The following is an 18524-nucleotide window of genomic DNA, read 5'->3' as shown; positions in this document are numbered from 1 at the left end:
TGCATGCCGCATGCAAGCTTTGTTCTATTAAAGGGCCTACTATATGCCAGGCACTGTTATAAATAATGAGAAATAAAGAGCTCAGGCCTAATAAAACATATATTCTAGTGGAAGATGATAGTCAATCAAGTAAAGAAATAAATAAGAATTCTAGATAAGTGGTGAAGAAAATCAAATATGGTCACAGGAGAGGGAATGACTGGAGAAAAGGAGGGTGACTAATTTTAATAAGTAGGCGAGGAAGGGTCTCTAACACATATGTGATGTGTGTAACCTAAGACCTGAATAATGAAGAACTAAAAATGTTAAGATCTTGGAGAACAATGTGTTGGGAGTAAAACATTGTTTCACAGTGGGCAATCAGCTAGTACAAAAACTCAAGATAGGAATGAGCTTGAAGAACGTGTTTGAAGAACAGAAAGGCAGTTAGTGTACCTGGAGGGTAGTAAAAAGGAGAATTATATGAGGTGAATTTTGACAGACAAGCACAGTCTAGACCATACAGCATTATCATAAAAACTCATAAGGATTTTGCATCTCATTTTAGTTATACCGGAGGCTTTTAAGGAAAGGGAGAATACACAGAGCTAAAGGGGAGGGTTTATTTTACAAATATCACTCTGAGTGCCAAGATTATTCAATGGGATAAAGAATAATGTTTTCAACAAACAGGAGGTACTAGGACAACTCAATATCTACATGTAAAAGAATAAAGTTGGATCCCTTCCTCAAACCAGATACCAAAATCATCTCAAAATGGGTCATAGTCCTAAACCTAAGGATTAACACTATAAAAGAAGATACAGGAGTAAATATTTGTGATTTTGGATTAGGCAAAGCCTTCTTAGGTAGGACACCAAAAGCATAAGCAACGAAAGAAAAAATAGATAAACTTAACTTCATGAAAATTAAAAACTTTTGTTTCTCAAAGGAAACCATCAAGAAAATGAAGACAACCCATAAAATGGGAGAAAATACTTGCAAATTACATACCTGATAAGAGAGGTATACCTAAAATATACAAAGAACTTTTGCAACACCATAGCAAAAAGACAAACAGCCCAATTAAAAATGGGCAAGGGATCTGCAGACATTTCTTCAAACAAGATATAGAAATGGCCATTAAGCACATGAAAAGATGCTCAACATCATTAGTCATCAGAGAAATGCAAACAAATCCACAATGAGATATGACTTTACATCTATTAGGATGACTATAATCAATCTAAAGACAGATAATAACAAATGTTGGTGAGGATGTGGTTCCAACTCCTTAAAGTTACATTAACCAGTCTTAGGCAGATTTAGTAGTCTGGAGGACTGTGTCGTTAACCTCATAATTTGGCTAATTCCAGGTAAAAGCACAAAAATATAAGTATCAGAAAATATAAATCTGGATTAATTTGCCAAATTAATAAAGTTTTACTATACTTATGTTTAGATAATTTAATATTTTCTACTTACCTGAGGATCCACTAACCAACCATGGTACAAAGGAATATCAAGAAGATCAAATACTATGCACTCTGGTGTATATTCAAACACTCGAACACCAGTGAATTTTACATTTACATCCAAGCCTGTCTGTAATTTGTGCAAGATTGCCATAGCATCACTCATATTCTAAAAACAGAAAGGGGAAGGATAAAAATTAGAAAAATAAAAAAGCAAAGATATTTAGAATGCAAGCACATTTACTTCTAATTTTCCATTTTGTCTAATTTATTCAGCTCTTCAATTTTTATTATTAAGTACCAGTATACTATGTGCCAAGCACTAATCTGAGTTCTAAATATATAATAGTGAATAAAATAGTCAAAGTTCCTGATCTGATGCAACTAGCATTCTACTGTGAGAGACAATATATAAATATATAATATAATGTCAGGTATTGGTAAGAGAAATTGAGTAGGATAAGGATGTACAGAGTGATGGAATGAAGAACCTATTTTAGACCAGAAAGCCAAAAAACAAAAATTTCCAGTCAAAGAGAAAAGTCTCTCCCACTTCTAGGGATATATCCAGAGGAACTGAAAACAGTACCTTGAAGAGATATTTGTATTTGTATACGCACATTCACTGCAGCATTATTCACAATAGCCAAAAGGCAGAAGTAGCCTAAATGTCCACTGACAGATAAAGAAAATGTGGTATACATATACAATGTAATATTATCCAGCCTCAAAAAAAAGGAAATCCTATTACCTGCTACAATATGGATGAAACTGGAGAACATTATGCCGAATGAAATAAGCTGTTACAAATACTGCATCATATCAATTATATGAGCTACCTAGAGTTGTCCAAATCATGGAAACAGAAAGTAGAATGGTGGTTGTTGGGCTGGAGGAAGAAAGAGCTGGGGAATTGTTTGATGGGTACAGAGTTTCAGTTTTACAAGATGAAAATGTTCTAGAGATCTGTTTATAAAACAATGTGAATACAGTTAAGTCTACTGAATTATACATTTAAAAATGGTTAGGAGAGCAAATTTCATGTTACGTTTTTTAACCATAAAAATACAAAAAGAAAAAAACAAATGAGCTATCAAGCCATGAACAGATATGAAGGAAATATAAATATATATCATTAAGTGAAAGAAGCCAGTCTGAAATGGCGATATGCTATATGAATCCAAATGACATTGTGCAAAAAGCGAAATGATGGAAACAGTAAAAAAGATCAGTGGTTGCCAGAGGTTAGGAGGGGGGGGGGGATGTATAGGCAGAGCATGCAGGATTTTTAGGGCAGTGAAACTATTCTGTATGATACTATAATGATGAATACATAGCATTATACATTTGTCCAAACCTACAGAATATATAACATCAAGAGTGAACCCCAATGTAAACTATGAACTTTGGGTATTATGTGTCAATGTAGGTTCATCAATTATAATAAATGTATCACTCTGGTACAGAACGTTGATAGAGAGGGAGGTTGTGTGTGTGTATAGCGGGGCTAGGAGGTATATGGGAACTCTTACTTTCTACTCAATTTTGCTATGACTTTAAACTGCTTTAAAAAAATAAAAAGGAGGTCTCTTTAAGAATGACATTTAAATAGTGACCATTACTAACTAAGCAAAATATTGTCTTGGGGAGCCCTAGGAAAAAAGCATTCCAAACAAAGTGGACATGAGTGCAAAAACTCTGATGCGGAAATGAATTCGGTACTGTCCATATGGAACAGCAAGGAGTCCAGGATGGTTAGAACAAAATAAACAAAGTGGAAAGTGGTAGGAGATGAAGTCTGAAGGAAACAGAGGCTGGATTACAAAGACTTGTTGGCCAAATTAAAGGGCCATTCTGTCTACATCGGTTTTCTCAAAAAATATGGTCACACAAGTCTGTAATAAAGAATATTTTAAAACATGTTTTTATAAATATTTTTATACATTTAATAGGGTGAAACAAAAAAGCCAATATATAAAATTTAATAAAATTTTACTGAATCCCTACTGTTAATCAGACACTGTGCTTCATACTGAAGATATAAATAGGAGCAGACTATAGCCTACTGGAGAGCTTATAGTAGAAAGGGTGGAGATGAAATAAATCCTTTTATATTAAAACTCAGGACTCTCTGAAATCTGAAAAAGACAAATTTAGGTCAAAAGAACAAAGTTCTGTTTTACCAAATAACGGATAAAATCCATTCTACGAGACTGGACAAACTGACAACAGAAATTACTAAAATATTTAAAATTTATGAATGAGGAATTTATAACAAGATAACATCGTTAAATAGTCTTTGGCTTTCATCAGTTTCCCCTCTTTCTTATAATTATATAGTATTAAAACAACTAAGTAAATACTGTTTGATGTTCTCCATAAAGATTAATAAATATAATATAGACAAATTTATAAACAAAGAGTTTAAAAAGGTTAAGATTTTTGTCATTCTGTTCCTAAATCCAAATTATGATAGTATTACAAAATACAGATCCTAGGAATAGTTGCTTATTTCACAAGAATTATTACTGATTCCTTTAAGCCAGTGGTAAAACTTTTAGAATTTTTCCCAAAGGTACTTCTAACATGGTGAAATAGTTTTAATTCAAATATAAATATTCGTAGTCATTTAAAAACCTGTCATAAACACAAACATACAGTATTTTCTTGTGTTGACAGGGTATCTATCATTAAGTAAAACTGGGAAAATATGCTCTTTTTTTACATTATAACTTCTAGTAAAGAGGTTTTAATTAGGAAGATGGCAACTGCATTTGTCTTCCTAAAGTTTAAGCTTGAACATTTCTGCTCACATAAACTTATACAAAAAAACACACTATTATATCATACCTGTGGAACATTAAATACCAGCTCATACTTAGCTATAACAACTTGTTACATACTACTCTCAAAGCTAATGGTAATGTAATCATAATACCTTATAGTTTTAGAGCTTATTTTAAATGCAGGGTACTTTTGTCTGCCATGTTTATAAGAAATGCTAGCAGTTGTTAGATTTGTTTGTTTCAACTTTGAAACAGAACTTTACTTTCAATCATTTTTCAAGAGTTTACATCACCTTAATGGAAATTTATCCTGACCTGAGACTGCAAGATGGACTTGAAACAAACAAAATGCTGATATTAAGATTTTCTCAAGACTGTGCAACAGAAGTAAGGTGAATTTGAGATTGAATTGAAATTACAACTATCATCCATAATTCCTAATTTCAAGTTTTTATATTAATCAAAACAGCCTCACTGATTTCAGTAAGAAATGACATAAATTTGATAAATAATAGAAACTGAACCGTATCACTTTATACTTATAAAATATCATTTACTAGTTTTATATATTTTATATATTTATATATCATAAGATTTTATTTGAAAAGAGGTTTCTATTACAAAAAATATTTAGAAATCATTGCTTTAAGCTACAAATTTCAATAGAATGTAAATGACAGTGTATCAATTTGGCTTTAGCTACAGATTTCTTTCCTTACACAGTGATGCAATGCAACTTGTTAGCTTTTCTATTCTATTAGGACTAGATTATTTGGACACTTAAATTCAAGAAATTTTGAAATGCTGAAATAAGTTTTGTTCCCTTTTTGGAAATTAGATATTAGTAAAAGTATATAAAAAAGCTTTGAAAGTAAATATAAAGGTTCCAATGACGTCTATTTCTTCTCTGATTGAGACTTCCTTCCACTGTAAGTAACTGATTCCTTCTTGCCTCCTACTGTTAATGGAGCAACACTGAAGAAAAGGATGCTCTGCTTGCTTTCTTCCAGCTCTGATCATTTTGAGCCTAGTGATCCCTCCTATATTACTGAACAGAATCTCTGAAGGACACGCTAAGAAATGTGGACACACTGAAACTCTGAAACAGCAGGGTCTTAACTATTCTAATGACATGTCCTAGAGATCATTTGCTCAACTTTCTCCTAAACATAACTTAATTATAAAATAACTAAAATGAGGAAAAATGAATCAATGACAAAAATCACTTAAAAGTCAATTTTATCAGGAAAACACCAGGTTATTATTCTACATAGTCTTGTAGAATGATATCTATGCCTCATTCTATATAGCATGTATATTCATATAAGACTGAGAGCAGCCACTAATAGAGACTCATGAATACATATATCCATTGGTTAAAAATTAAACATTCTAATGTGACAAAAATTTTTCCTATTACCTGCTCATAGTTTAAACGCTGAATTTCTGAAATTTCTTTTGGCTTTGCATCAAGCATGTAATCTCCTGTAAAAAGAAATTGTAAAGTTATCTTTTTAAAATATTACTTTTTTCTGACTACAAAGGTAATAGATTTTTAAAAATGTTTATTTATTTTAATTAGTTTCAAGCATACAGGACATTGGTTAGACATTTATATAGCTTATAAAATGATCCCCCTAATCGCTCCTTCTCTCCTCTGGTTTTCTACCTAGCCAATATATTAACGCTAACTGCATTCCCTATGCCATGCTCCTCATCCCCGTGACCATCAACTACTAATTTGTACTTCTTTAACCCTTCATCCCATTCTCCCAGTCCCCTAACATCCCCACCCCATTGTCTGTCACCAGACTATCTTCTAAATTTGTGTGTTTTATATTATGCTTTTCCTTAGATTCCACATATAAGTGAAATCATATGGTATTTATCTTTCTCTGTCTGACTTATTTCACTCAGCATAATAACCTCTAGGTCCATCATGTTGTTGCAAATGGTAGGATTTCTTTTTTTTAATAGACAAAGGTAATAGATTTTAATTATAAATTACAGCAATGGGTGATATATAAAATTAACCCCCCCCAATTCTATTCAAGGAAAACTGATGTTGTCTGCTAGTCTCACAAATATTTTTCAATGTACAGACTCTAATGCTTTTGAACTTTTTCTTCTATTTTACGATATATTTGAGCATCTTTCCATGTCACTATAATAAAGCTCTAAAAGACTGTATCAAGTTTCACTGCTATTAATAATTTAACTATTACCCCAATATCTTCCCAAGAACGGGTTTATCAGTCTTCTAAATGTCTGTTATTCTGAGAAGTAAATGAAATTTTTTAGCATGTAAAAACCCGATGTCTTTTTATATACACATTTTTAATATATGTATTACTTTTAGTATATGTGGCACCTTTTAAACATATGTAGCTCAATTTTAATACCTTAAGTAAATTTTTATTTGTTTTGTCTTTTTAATTAACTATATACACTTCTTTTCTTTGAATTGCCTGCCTATAGAAGTATTATTTCTTCTTATTGAACTGTATAAGCTCTTTTTCAATTAGAGAAACTAGAATATTTACTGTTTGTTGTTAAGTGTTGAAATCTTTTTTTCCTCGCATGGGCTTCTCTGACTTTATGGTGATCTTTTTTGTCTACTTTTTGTGATACAGAATATTTAATTTTAATATAGTCAAATTCTTCTACTACAGCTTCCGGGTTGGATGCCATGTTTAGAAAGATCTTCATCCCTTAAAACTATATAAACATTCACATATGCATTCTTCATATATATTTGTCTTTTTAAATAATTAAATCTTTAATTTATCTGGAATTTATTTTGATATAAAGTTATATATAAAACTAACTTCTCACCCAGCCTCCCAAATCACTTACAAGTTGACAAAATTATTTATAACCTTTATTTTCTAATTCAAAATAAACTTCTAAAGAATACATCAAGTATTCTCTTAAGCTTTACAACTCTGGTAAAAAGAACTTCTGTGAACATCAATACATTATTATTTGTACTTTTAATTAGAACTTTAAGATAACAAACCTAACAAGTAAACATTTTATTATGCATAGGTACAATAACTCCAAAAGCTCTAAATTAATTTATAGAAATATATAAGCAAGTCTATTTAACAAATATTTTTGAGTCCTTATTCTATATGGCACATTGTGTGTGTCATGTATTTATTTTTTTAATATATGTATTGAGGTTTTGATACATCTAACTGAAAACTATGCTTTGAGTAAATTCTATATATTATGTATTTAAATAATTGAGAATATAATTGCTATACTTGTATCCTATATTTCATTTAACAGAAGAAGCAGATATTTTTAAAAGGTTGAGTTTGAGTTTCTAAAGGCGCATCTTTCAGTTTTAGATACCTAAATAAGTCTCTCAAGAATGCTGTTTTGTCTAGCTTACTTAACCTTTATTATCTGAAATTGGTCAACAATACTATTTCAATCAATAACTATTTATTGAGAGTCTATTATGTGTTTAGTAGTGGGCTAAACCAAATATTAAGAAATGAATGGTTCTTTTAAAAAAGCAATAATTTGGTTGAGCAAAGAACATATAGGAAACGGAATAAGATGATAAAGTTTAATATAGTAAAAATGTAATAAATGCCTTAAGTATCAAATAATTTTGAAAAGATATTGATAAAGCCTGTAGCGCTTAGATATATATTTTGAAGGAAGTAGTGTCTAAACTGGATTCAGAAAAGGGCAGAACTTGGCAAGGTAGTGAAGGAAAAAGCATTCTTTGAGGGAGAAAGAGTAATAAAAAAAGTACATATTAAGAAACATCATTTCATATGGATAGCTCACAAGAAGGTTTATATGTAAGACATAAGATGCAGAGTGGTGGGAAATATGGCTGGACAAGTAAACTTAATCAGATTATAGACAATCATAAATAATATGGCTGCTTGTGAAAGATCATAAAGGATCTTTTTATTTTTAAGTAGACAAGAACAGGATGAAATTGATGCTTTCAAAAGATAACTGGTATGTAGGGTCATTTGGAGGGGAGAAGAAATAATAGTTTGCAATAAAGTATTGTGAAGTATTAGTATATGAAGAAAGAATTCCAAAGAAAGAATTCATAAGACTTTGCTAATAGTGGAATATTTCAGACAAACAGAAATCAAGAAACAAAAACCTGATTGCTTCGTTGGGCAGAAAAATGGAAGAGAAGATTTGGCAGTAGTTAGCTTAACCTGGGTGAGCATTTGGAAAAAAGAGGAGACAAGGTCAACTCTGGGCAAAATCAAAATGCTTCAATACCGACCTCTCCATTTAGTTTTTATACTCAAAAGACAAAACAAATTATCTTTTAAAAAGTCAGACACCACCACCATCCCAATAACTATTTTCCTTACTATAATACTATGTTATTCTAATCATCATAGAAACAAGTTTGGATGAGTAAAGTTATAGTATAAGTTCCAATTTGTGTTATACTTTTTTACATTATCTTCCTACCCATTTTCTGCCTTCCACCTATACTTCTTCCCCACTTTATTTTATTAGACATCCTAGCACGTCCTATGTATCCTAGCTTGTCTTGCTCCTTTCTTTATGCCAAAGCCCGCAACAAGCCTTGTCCATGTATGGCACTGCTCTACTACTCTAGTGACAAAAATTTCCAAATTAAAATTCAATCCTTCTCTAACCTTTGCTAAATTTCTCATTCCTTGAGAAATTTGTGGTTCCTCAGCTAGGTGCTAGAAAAGCAATTAATGGGTTCTCTTATAATCTTTCTACTAGTGTTTGCTTATTAACTCTGGTTCTTCTAGAGAACTGGAGTAATCTCAAGAGGAGAAAATTCAAATAACTTAGAAAATTAAACAATTTGTCCTGGCAGGATTGGTCCTGAATAAAGTTTACTTTTGGTGAGGAAAATTCTTTAGAATCTCTTTTCTCATATCACTCTTGCTCATTTCTCCCCCACCTCCCATTACGATTATGTTACTTTCATGCTGCCCCTAGTAGCTGAGTCCCCTCGCTCAGGATTTCTAAACCTCTTTTGCTACCCTAGATCTAGATATTTCATCAATTTTTCTTTTTCCCCATTAAAATTTTCTATCCTGTGTCCTGCTTTCTCCAGGCTTCGCTAGCTAACAGATAAATTTAACAAACCAAACCTGTGATGACGACACCGCTCTACTTGCTTTTTTCTGCACACCTTCTGAGACAAAATGAACTCTTTTGCTGTTAGTCCCCATAACTGTGGATGCAGTTTAGTGGCAGAGACCCATGAGCAGAGCCAGAGGGTGTCAGTGTGGTGGTACTAACAGAACAAAAGGACAAGACTGGATTTTGAAATAAAAGCATCACAAATTGCAAGACTGCTTCATTTTACAGATGAGGAAACCAAAGCTCAGAGAGGTTAGATAATGTGCTGTCTTTATCTGGGTACCTTCTTAGGTGATTTAGAGAAGGTTGAAAGACTCACCATATACTCAAAAGGATATCCTTCTCTTTCACCACTACTTGTTCCCCCTGCCCCTTTCCTTTTTTTCTAGCAAATATCTACTGAGCATATACTGTGGGAAAATTATTTGGAGGTATCAATAATGCAGAGAACTAGAGAATCTCAAGAGGAGAAAATTCAAATAGCTTAGAAAATTAAATAATTTGGCCTGGCAGGATTGGCCATTAACTCCAGCACATTTCCTTCAACATATTAAGATACTCATTTTTCCTTTATGGAACTTAAATTCTATGGCTCATCATTATAATCACTCTCTACACACACCCTCGATTCCCTAGATTTACTTCAATATATTCACTTGCAAAAACCCAGCTCTGGTTAAATCCTGCTCCCTCACTATTCGGGCCTATAGTCATGCAGCTGAATATAACTGGAGAAATCATACCACCATACTGGCTGGTCTCACTAACTTCAGAGGTAATGCCCAGCATCTTCCCATTCACTCCCCCATTCTTCTAGGCAACTATGTTATACCTTACCTCTCATCTTCAACATTTCCTCCTTCAGCCTCCCTCAGCTGATGACCTGGTTTCCTATTTCACTGAGAAAATAAAAGCACTCAAAATAGCTCCTACAAGCTACCACAACCACATCTACCCATCTACCTGCATCTATTTTTTATATAGTCTGTCTTTTCTCCTATTTCTATGAATTATCTCTACTTAGACTAATTCTTCTATTTGCTTAAAGTACTCCAATTCTTTTCCACCAATTTCCTTTTTAAAAACAGTTTTGTTGAGATAGTTCATAAAGCATACAAGTAACCTATTTAAGCGTACAATCTGTTTTTTAAAGTATATTAACAAGACTGTGAAATCATCACCGTGATCTAATTTTAGAAAATTTTTATCACTCCCTAAAAGAAATTCTGTACTCAATAGCAGTCAATCCCTATTTTCCTCCTATTACTCTCCCAGTCCTAAGAAATAAGTAATCTACTCTTTGTCTCAGGAATTTCATATAAATGGAATCATACAAAATGTGGTCTTTCGTGATTTGGCTTCTTTGACAGCATGATGTCTTTCAGGTTTATCCATTTCTATTTATGGCTGAATAATACTTTATTGTAGAAATATACTACATTTTGTTTATCCATTCACCAATTGATACACATTTGGGTTGCTTCCACTTTTTGGCTATTATGAATAATGCTGCTATAAACATTCCTGGACAAGTTTTTGTGTGAACGTGTTTTTACTTTTTGTGGGTAAAACTGTAGGGTAATAGTCTATGTTTAACTTTTTAAGGAACCGACAAACTGTTTTCTAAAGTGCCTGCATTATGTTACATTCCTACTGGCTATGTATGAAGATTTCCAATTTTCTCTAGTACCCACTCCAGTCAGGTTTTCATCTCATATACTTGGAAAGGTTCCCATTGACCATCTTATGACTCAAGAAATGGTCACTTTTTAAGTCTTCATCTTGTTTGAACTATTAGCAACATTTAATTCAGCTAATTTCACACTCTTCATTGAAACCCTTCTTCATTTGGATTCTAGGAAATCAGGCTCCGGTTTTTCTTCTACCTGGCTGAGCATGCCTGTTCCTCCTTCTTCAATTTTTAATCATTAGCATGTTCCAGACTCAGTCCTTGATCTCTTCCCTTCTCTATTTACATTCATTCTCTTCATATCTCACTTAGTCTAACTCACCTGACATGTTTCCTGCTCCTAAATGTAGATTTATAGGCTAGATCTGTACTGTCCAATACATTAGCCAGTAGCAACATGTGGGTATACAAATTTAGTTAAATTTACTATTCATTTCCTCAGTCACATTAGCTGTATTTTAAGAGTTTAAGAGCCACATGTGGCTAGTGGTTACCAAATTAAAGAGCACATTACATAACATTTCTATCATCACAGAAAGTTCCATTGTATTGTACTGATCTAGACCTTCCCTCTGAACTCTAGATTTTTATATCCAACTGCCTTCCTGATATCTCCACTTAGATATCAATAAACATCTCAAAACCAAAATCCTGATATTTATCCTTAAACATGTTCCTTCTACTTTTTCAGTTAATGTTAACTCCACCCTTCCAGCTGTTTTAGCCAAAAACCATGGGGTCACCCTTGATTTAGCTCTCATCTCACTCCACATTCAACGGATCAGCAAATTTTGTCAGCTCTATATCCAGAATCTGACCACATTTTACAATCTCCACTCTACTACTCTGTTTGAAGCCACCACAACCTTTTGTCAGTTGTAATAGCTTCCTGATCTCCCTGCTTCTGTCCTTAACCCCACCTAAGTTCTATTTTTAACATAAGAGCCAGAGAATTCTTATTAAACTCAAAGTCAAATCATATTAGTTCTCTGTTTAAAATCTTCTAATGGCTTCCCAACTCACTTCCAGCAAAAGTCGAAGTTGCTATAATAGCCTACAGGTCCCTATATGATCTGACCCTACCTCTGTAATATCTCTTACTACCTCTACTTCACATACTCCTTGGCTGTCATACCAGCTGTTCCTCAAAAGCACCAAACATATTTCAGCCTTTCCATGAAATGAAATTTAAAAACAAAAAGTCTGAGAATCATTAAGCTAGACTAAAAGAGGTATAAATAGAAATTCTATTTCTACATATCTAGGTATTCAAAATAATCTAGCCAGTAAATGGGATTAAATGATATTAATTACATAAAGAAAATGGTCTTCCAAAAGCTGCAATCTCAATCACTTCACTAAGCCTACATTTCACAAAAAAATCAGTTAGCTAGTTGTCTGGAATGGCGCGGACAAACTAATCAGCTGACAATTTTTTTAAAAAATAAAAATTTAATTCCTAAAAATATTGTGAGAACATGGATTAAGATTTCTTATTTGGTAATAGTATAAATATATAATATACAAATTTTTATTTGTTAAATTGTGAAAGACCTCAGTGTAATATACAATTACCTGCTCTGTAAAGAAATTCTACTCGGTACAACTGGTCTGCAAACTGTGTATTACTGGTCTGTTTTGAAATTAGAAGCTTGCATAAGAATGCAATTCAATACACTGCTCCTTCATTAAAAAAATTTTGCTATGAAAAAATTTCAGATAAACTAAACAGTTTACTAATGTAAATGTTTTACATTCCAGAACAAGCCCCTATCTCTCTGAAGATTAGTAGCTAACATTTCATAGACTGGCATAGGTCCATAAGTCATACTCTAGTATTTCTCTAAATCACCTCCTGGGTCTTTAATTCTGCTCTGCATTTTTTAACACTTTCTACATGCAATGTCAGAGTTTCTGTGCCATTTCTCGTTTTGCAATTTATTAGAATTAACTGTATCTTGTTGTTTTCTAGATGTCACCCAGTCTCCTTATTTATATTACAGAATTTTAATCCTGGTCAGAAAGAAGGCTTTAACATCCAAGAACAGTAACATACCAATAAAAAATTTTAATTAAGAGATTAAAAATTATAACTTTAAAATAATTATATAATAGCAATTCAGGAAGGTCAAATTTGGTAATATATTAGCTTTGAAAATTTTTATTTTGAAAGAGAGATAAAATCATCCACTTTCCAACACTAACCTAAATATTCCATCAGCTGTTCAGCAGTTATGATTTCCATCATCGGTGGAAGTTTCACCTGAAAAACAAAGTATTTTTTCTATAAAATCAAATGTTTTAGGGGATTAAAATGTTTCTTCTGTAAGAAACACAAGTATGTATGTATATATGTGTATCTACTACATGTATACATTAACATTTACATTATTAAAATCTTTATAGTGATCTTTATAAAATATAACAAAGTTAATCCTATTGCCATGAAATTTGCAGAACAATATAAGGTCTCATAGAGAAACTGAGAAATCTGTTTTCAGGCTAAGGATCTGCTTTTCATCACCCACCATGGCTGTCATTAGGCATCTGCAACAGTGTTCTGCATGATAGAAGTGCAGTTAAAGGGCAGGAAGAGGCACCAAAAATGTTGTGACAGGTCACCCACAGAAGAGTTTTACTGAAGATAGGCTTGAACACAGCTCAATATTCCATTAATTCGGTCTATATCAGCCATTTTCTATTGTTGAATGGCTAAAATGAATACAGTATTAAAGTATTAGTTACATACTGAAGAATTCATAACATGAGATTCCATCTGTTAAGTTTTAAAACAGGAAATACTGTTGAGAGCTGCACGCTTGGTATAAAACTACAAAGAAAATGTTAGGAAATGGATACTATAAAAATCGGGATTATGTTTAGCCCTAGGGATAAGGAAAGAAGTTATAGTTGGAAAGGAGCATATAAGAAGCTTCCGAGGTGCTGGCAATGCTCTAGTTCTTGACTTACATGGTAGCTCCACTAATGTTTACTTTAAAATAACTTGCTAAACTGGACATTTCTGTTTTATGTACTTTTCTGTATTATATTGCACAATAAAAATGTTAAAAGTAGATCTATAAATTACGGTCATGTTTAAGTTTCTAAAGTTAATTCAGCTGTAACACATTAGTCCCAATTTTTCAAATAAATTGGCAGATGACTTACATGGATATTATAGCTAATGACTGTAAATATTTTAACTTAATTTATTCAAAAACATACTCTGGTATATTCAGAGTAAGATGGAAATTTAAACAAAGTAATTAATATATTAATGATAGAATAGTAACAATTTAAAATTCTTCAGGAATTATTTTCTCTTCAACCAAGTAAATCATCTATATCAGCAATTTCTCTTAACAATTCCAAGTTGAAAAAGGTGCTCTGGGTGTTTACGTTACCAAATGTGGTAAGAGCATGTCACAATTTTTTGTTTGTTTTAATCAATGAATAAAATAAGTTCTAAAAAAGATCCCTGTTAACACGGAAGTGTGAGACCCTCTGAGAGCATACATGACAGCTGATGATTAGGATTTAGACATCCAGTGGATTTACCACTCAATGAAAACAAAGAGGTTCCAAGGAGGTTTTGATCATTACTTGATGCTAATTACTTCTATTTTCTATTACATGTAATAGACTATTTTTTAGCAGTTTTAAGTTTACAGGAAAATTGAGCAAAAAGTACAGAGTTCCCATATATGGTATATTTTTAATTGAAACTCATTGACAAATTATGGTCCCTTGCCTGTTTTGTCTAAATAAAGTTTTATCGAAACACAGTCACTTTCATTTGTTTATGTATTGTCTGGCTGCTTTTGCACTACAGTAGCAGAGTTGAATCTTTGCAACAGAGAGCATATAGCCCAAAAAGCCTGAAATACTTACTGTCTGATCCTTAACAGGAAAAGTTTGCTACTCCCTGCTTTACATGATTTTAACTGTTATATTTTATCAAGGTGCTTCAGTATTGCTTTGAAGATCTGATATTTAAATCAGTAGTCTATGTTCATTGTGAATGTTTATATTCTGCACAACTGTCAGACCAATTTGAAAGTCCCATTAATACCTAGCAATGCTTCTTACATAAAACAAGACCTATATGTTCTTTTATACCAGACAGATTCAAGATCGAAATATATTTACTAAAAAATTCCATTAAAAAATACCTTATTTTCTGCTTTGGTTAATGTTGTAATCCTACTATTAAATTATCAAGATGAAAAACCAAGGCACTAACAAGTATATATATTTGGGAAATACATTATACAATCCTAGATTTTTACAAGCATATAATTTCAGGGTTTAGCCTTGATATTTCCAAATAATAACTGCCTACCATGTGTTCTTTCAAATATTTGAAATAGGAAATGACAATCTCTATATTGATTTTAGAAGTGGGACAACACACACATAACTATTTTAACAGACTTATTCACAAGCATACTTAGAGGTATATTCATTTCCTGAATCTTGGCCAATAAAACAATCTGGGTTTTCATTAAAACTAGGGACGAAAGAGTATAATGGTGAAGAAAAATGCCTGTCTCTCACTAACAACTCTCGAGCCATCAACATCTTAATTTTTTTAAACCACAAAATGATCTTCTTGAAAGCTTGCTTCTCTTTGTTTTCCTCTACTACCATTACCTATAAGCAAGTGCCAAAGGTTTTGATAACGATCCTAAGATTTTCACTCCTTGTCTCTTTAGATTGTATTAAAGAGAAACAGGTTATGGGATAGCCAGCTAAGAATACATAATTAACAATTGTGGCATTGTGTGAATCTCTGAATTTTAAATTTTACAAGTAAAAAAAGAAAAGAAAGTATGACTTAGGTTCTCAAGCAGTCCTCTTTTAGCAATAATCTATAATGTTTATAAGTAATGAGAATAATGTATACATTGAGTACTTGGAAGGTACTCTCTTAAGTAGTTTAAAAAGTCTTCCTCATATTTGCGCAAAGCCTGCCAAATTAACACATACATCCAAGAGTCCAAACAAAATGAAGATCTGATTCTCTAGCAAAATAAGGTATGTCCTATCCTAAATAATGTTATTGTATTAACTAGATTTCCTGAGCAAAATTAATAATATAAGCAAGGCAAGAATATTTAAATTAACACAAGGAAATAGCTACTCTGACTTCAAATATTCAACTATAGGATAAAACCTCATTAACTCAGCCCAATTATTCTGTAATTTTTAGTCATTTAAAGAGTAAAGTGTATTTTGGAATAAACTCAAATGAGACCAAAAATAAGAACAACAAAACCTTCTGTTTAAAGTAATAAAATCTTAAACAGGAATATAAAACATTCCAAAAGTGATATGCCAAGATTTTGATACCTATTTTATATTCTGAGGGGGTAGGAAAATGCAGAGGACCCAGAAATAACTAAGAAATAAGCATTTTATGTAGATGATGGTAAGTACAAAAATAATCAGCCAAAGAACATTATTAAATGTTTCATTAGAATACAATTAATAAGTACTGAAGAAATACAGTTTGAATTCTAACACCTCTTTAAAGTTGGAAAAATACTTAAGGAGATAAAAAATTAAGTATTTGCCAGTCTCTGCTCTTTAGGAAATCCAGGGGAAAAAATTAAATGTGTTGAATTTATACTAATTGCCATTCAATTTGCATGTTACCTTTAATCCACAACAATCCTATGAAGTAGGCATTATTATCTACATTCAAAGAATAAACAAAGGCGTTAAAAAGTTAATTTGTCCAACTGGTGTAAATTGAGATCTGTGGTGTAAATTGAGATTTGACTCCTGAGTCAATTACTCTTTTCATTATACCACTATTCACAGATTTTTAAACATAGCAAAATGGTTTCTTGCAATGAAATCTTATAAAAAACATCATCTGAAATATATTTTAAATGAAGAATTGACCAAATTTTGTGACCAATGAAAGCGGAGGATAAGGGAGAAAGAATAATTAAAGTTGTCTCTAAGGCTCAAGAAACTCTAAAAATCAAGACCCATACGATCAATAAAAATAAGAAATTTGGTAAAAGCAGATAACTTTGTAGAAGATGTTAACTGCTCAGAACTGTGAAGTTTGACATTCAAACAAAAAATTGAGTTGGAACTCAGGAGACAACCTTTTTTTTTTTTTTTTTTTTAAACACCGACAGCACCAGATCTTCATAGATGGTCTCCCATCCAAGCACTAACCAGGCCTGACCCTGCTTAGTTTCTGAGATCAGACAAGATGGAGATTAGGTATGTTCGGGGTGTCATGGCTGTAGACAGAAGACAACTATTTTTAATCTGTACATGAAATATTTGATTCCTATGCTGCATTATGGTAAAATAGACCAAGTAAATAATGCAATTTTGGTTCAAATTTTAGTAATTTTGAATATGCAGTAAATCATATATCATTCATGATATTCTTAGTTGCAACTGTAAAGAAATTATGTTTTTGAAAATATTAGAAGTATTATTATTAATGAGAATCAAAGGGAAGAAATGTAGCTTTTTTCAAAATATGAACTAAAAACCTTAAGGATTCTTTCAACATACCTTTAATTTTGGCTACAGCAAATAAACTTATGTATTACAAGTTATTTTACATCATGCTATATATTTTAATTTCTTATATGTAATACTAATTTATTATGAAGAATAATGATTGTACTTAAAAGACTAAAATTTAGATTTTCAGTAAATCTAACTGACTTTCTATTTGTCATCAGTATTTCAAATCAGGAAAATTTTATGAGACAACCTTCAAGTTAGAAATGCCAATTTGAAACACTTCCACCATAATTTATCATAATTCAGATTCCATCATCAGAGTAATACGATGCCTATTTAAAACTATTTAAAACCATCAGAATCTGCAGATATATTCATACATATTAGATTTTCAAGAATGTCCTCTTTTATATGCAATTTAAAGGGTTTTAGTGCAATGAAGAATATCGTTACAGTGAAATTTACCAATAGAAGATTTACTAGTAAGAGATCTTCAGTTTAAAATTCACTGGACTTACAGTTAAGCTCAGCAAATTTACCATGCAAAAAAGCTGACTGTGAAACTTTAACAGTAATTGCTTAAAAGATAGATGGTGCCAAGCGGTCGGAGACTAGTTAGGCTACTGAAATAGTCCAGGTGAGAGATGAAGGTGGCCTGAACTAGAATAGTGGTTGTAGGGATAACTACTACTGATTCAAAATAAAGTATTTAATAAACTATGATGGGACAAGCAAGATCATTCACCACACAACCCAAGAAAGACTCTGAAATTGGAAGTTATCAGATAATTCAGAAGACAGGATAAAGCATAGGGGGCTAAAAATGGAATGAGTCTATATAAAGAGCAGCTAGTACCAGATCCCTAGGATTTGTTCTAAGCCAGCAGTCTCCGACCATTTGGCACCAGGGATTGGTGCTCCTATGAGAATCTAATACCTGATGATCTGAGGTGGAGCTGAGTCAGTGATGCTAGC

At 32.2% G+C, this 18524-nt stretch overlaps 1 protein-coding gene across 2 annotated transcripts in view; it reads right to left on the bottom strand.

The window, feature by feature from the left end:
- Positions 1-18524, bottom strand: part of MINDY2 (MINDY lysine 48 deubiquitinase 2) — a 57117-nt gene that overhangs the window by 31162 nt on the left and 7431 nt on the right. For both annotated transcript variants that reach the window (XM_016126939.2, XM_016126938.2), the window contains exons 2-4: positions 13254-13311; positions 5661-5725; positions 1465-1623 (exon numbers count right to left, since the gene is read on the bottom strand). In XM_016126939.2, the coding sequence (XP_015982425.2) occupies positions 1465-1623; positions 5661-5725; positions 13254-13311 (282 nt within the window). The remainder of the gene's footprint in view (positions 1-1464; positions 1624-5660; positions 5726-13253; positions 13312-18524) is intronic.

Source organism: Rousettus aegyptiacus, unplaced genomic scaffold (genome assembly GCF_014176215.1).
Source record: "Rousettus aegyptiacus isolate mRouAeg1 unplaced genomic scaffold, mRouAeg1.p scaffold_m13_p_3, whole genome shotgun sequence".
In the NCBI taxonomy this organism is placed as follows: domain Eukaryota; kingdom Metazoa; phylum Chordata; class Mammalia; order Chiroptera; family Pteropodidae; genus Rousettus; species Rousettus aegyptiacus.
Note: the sequence above shows the minus strand (reverse complement) of the source record. Positions and strands in the feature narration are given on the sequence as shown.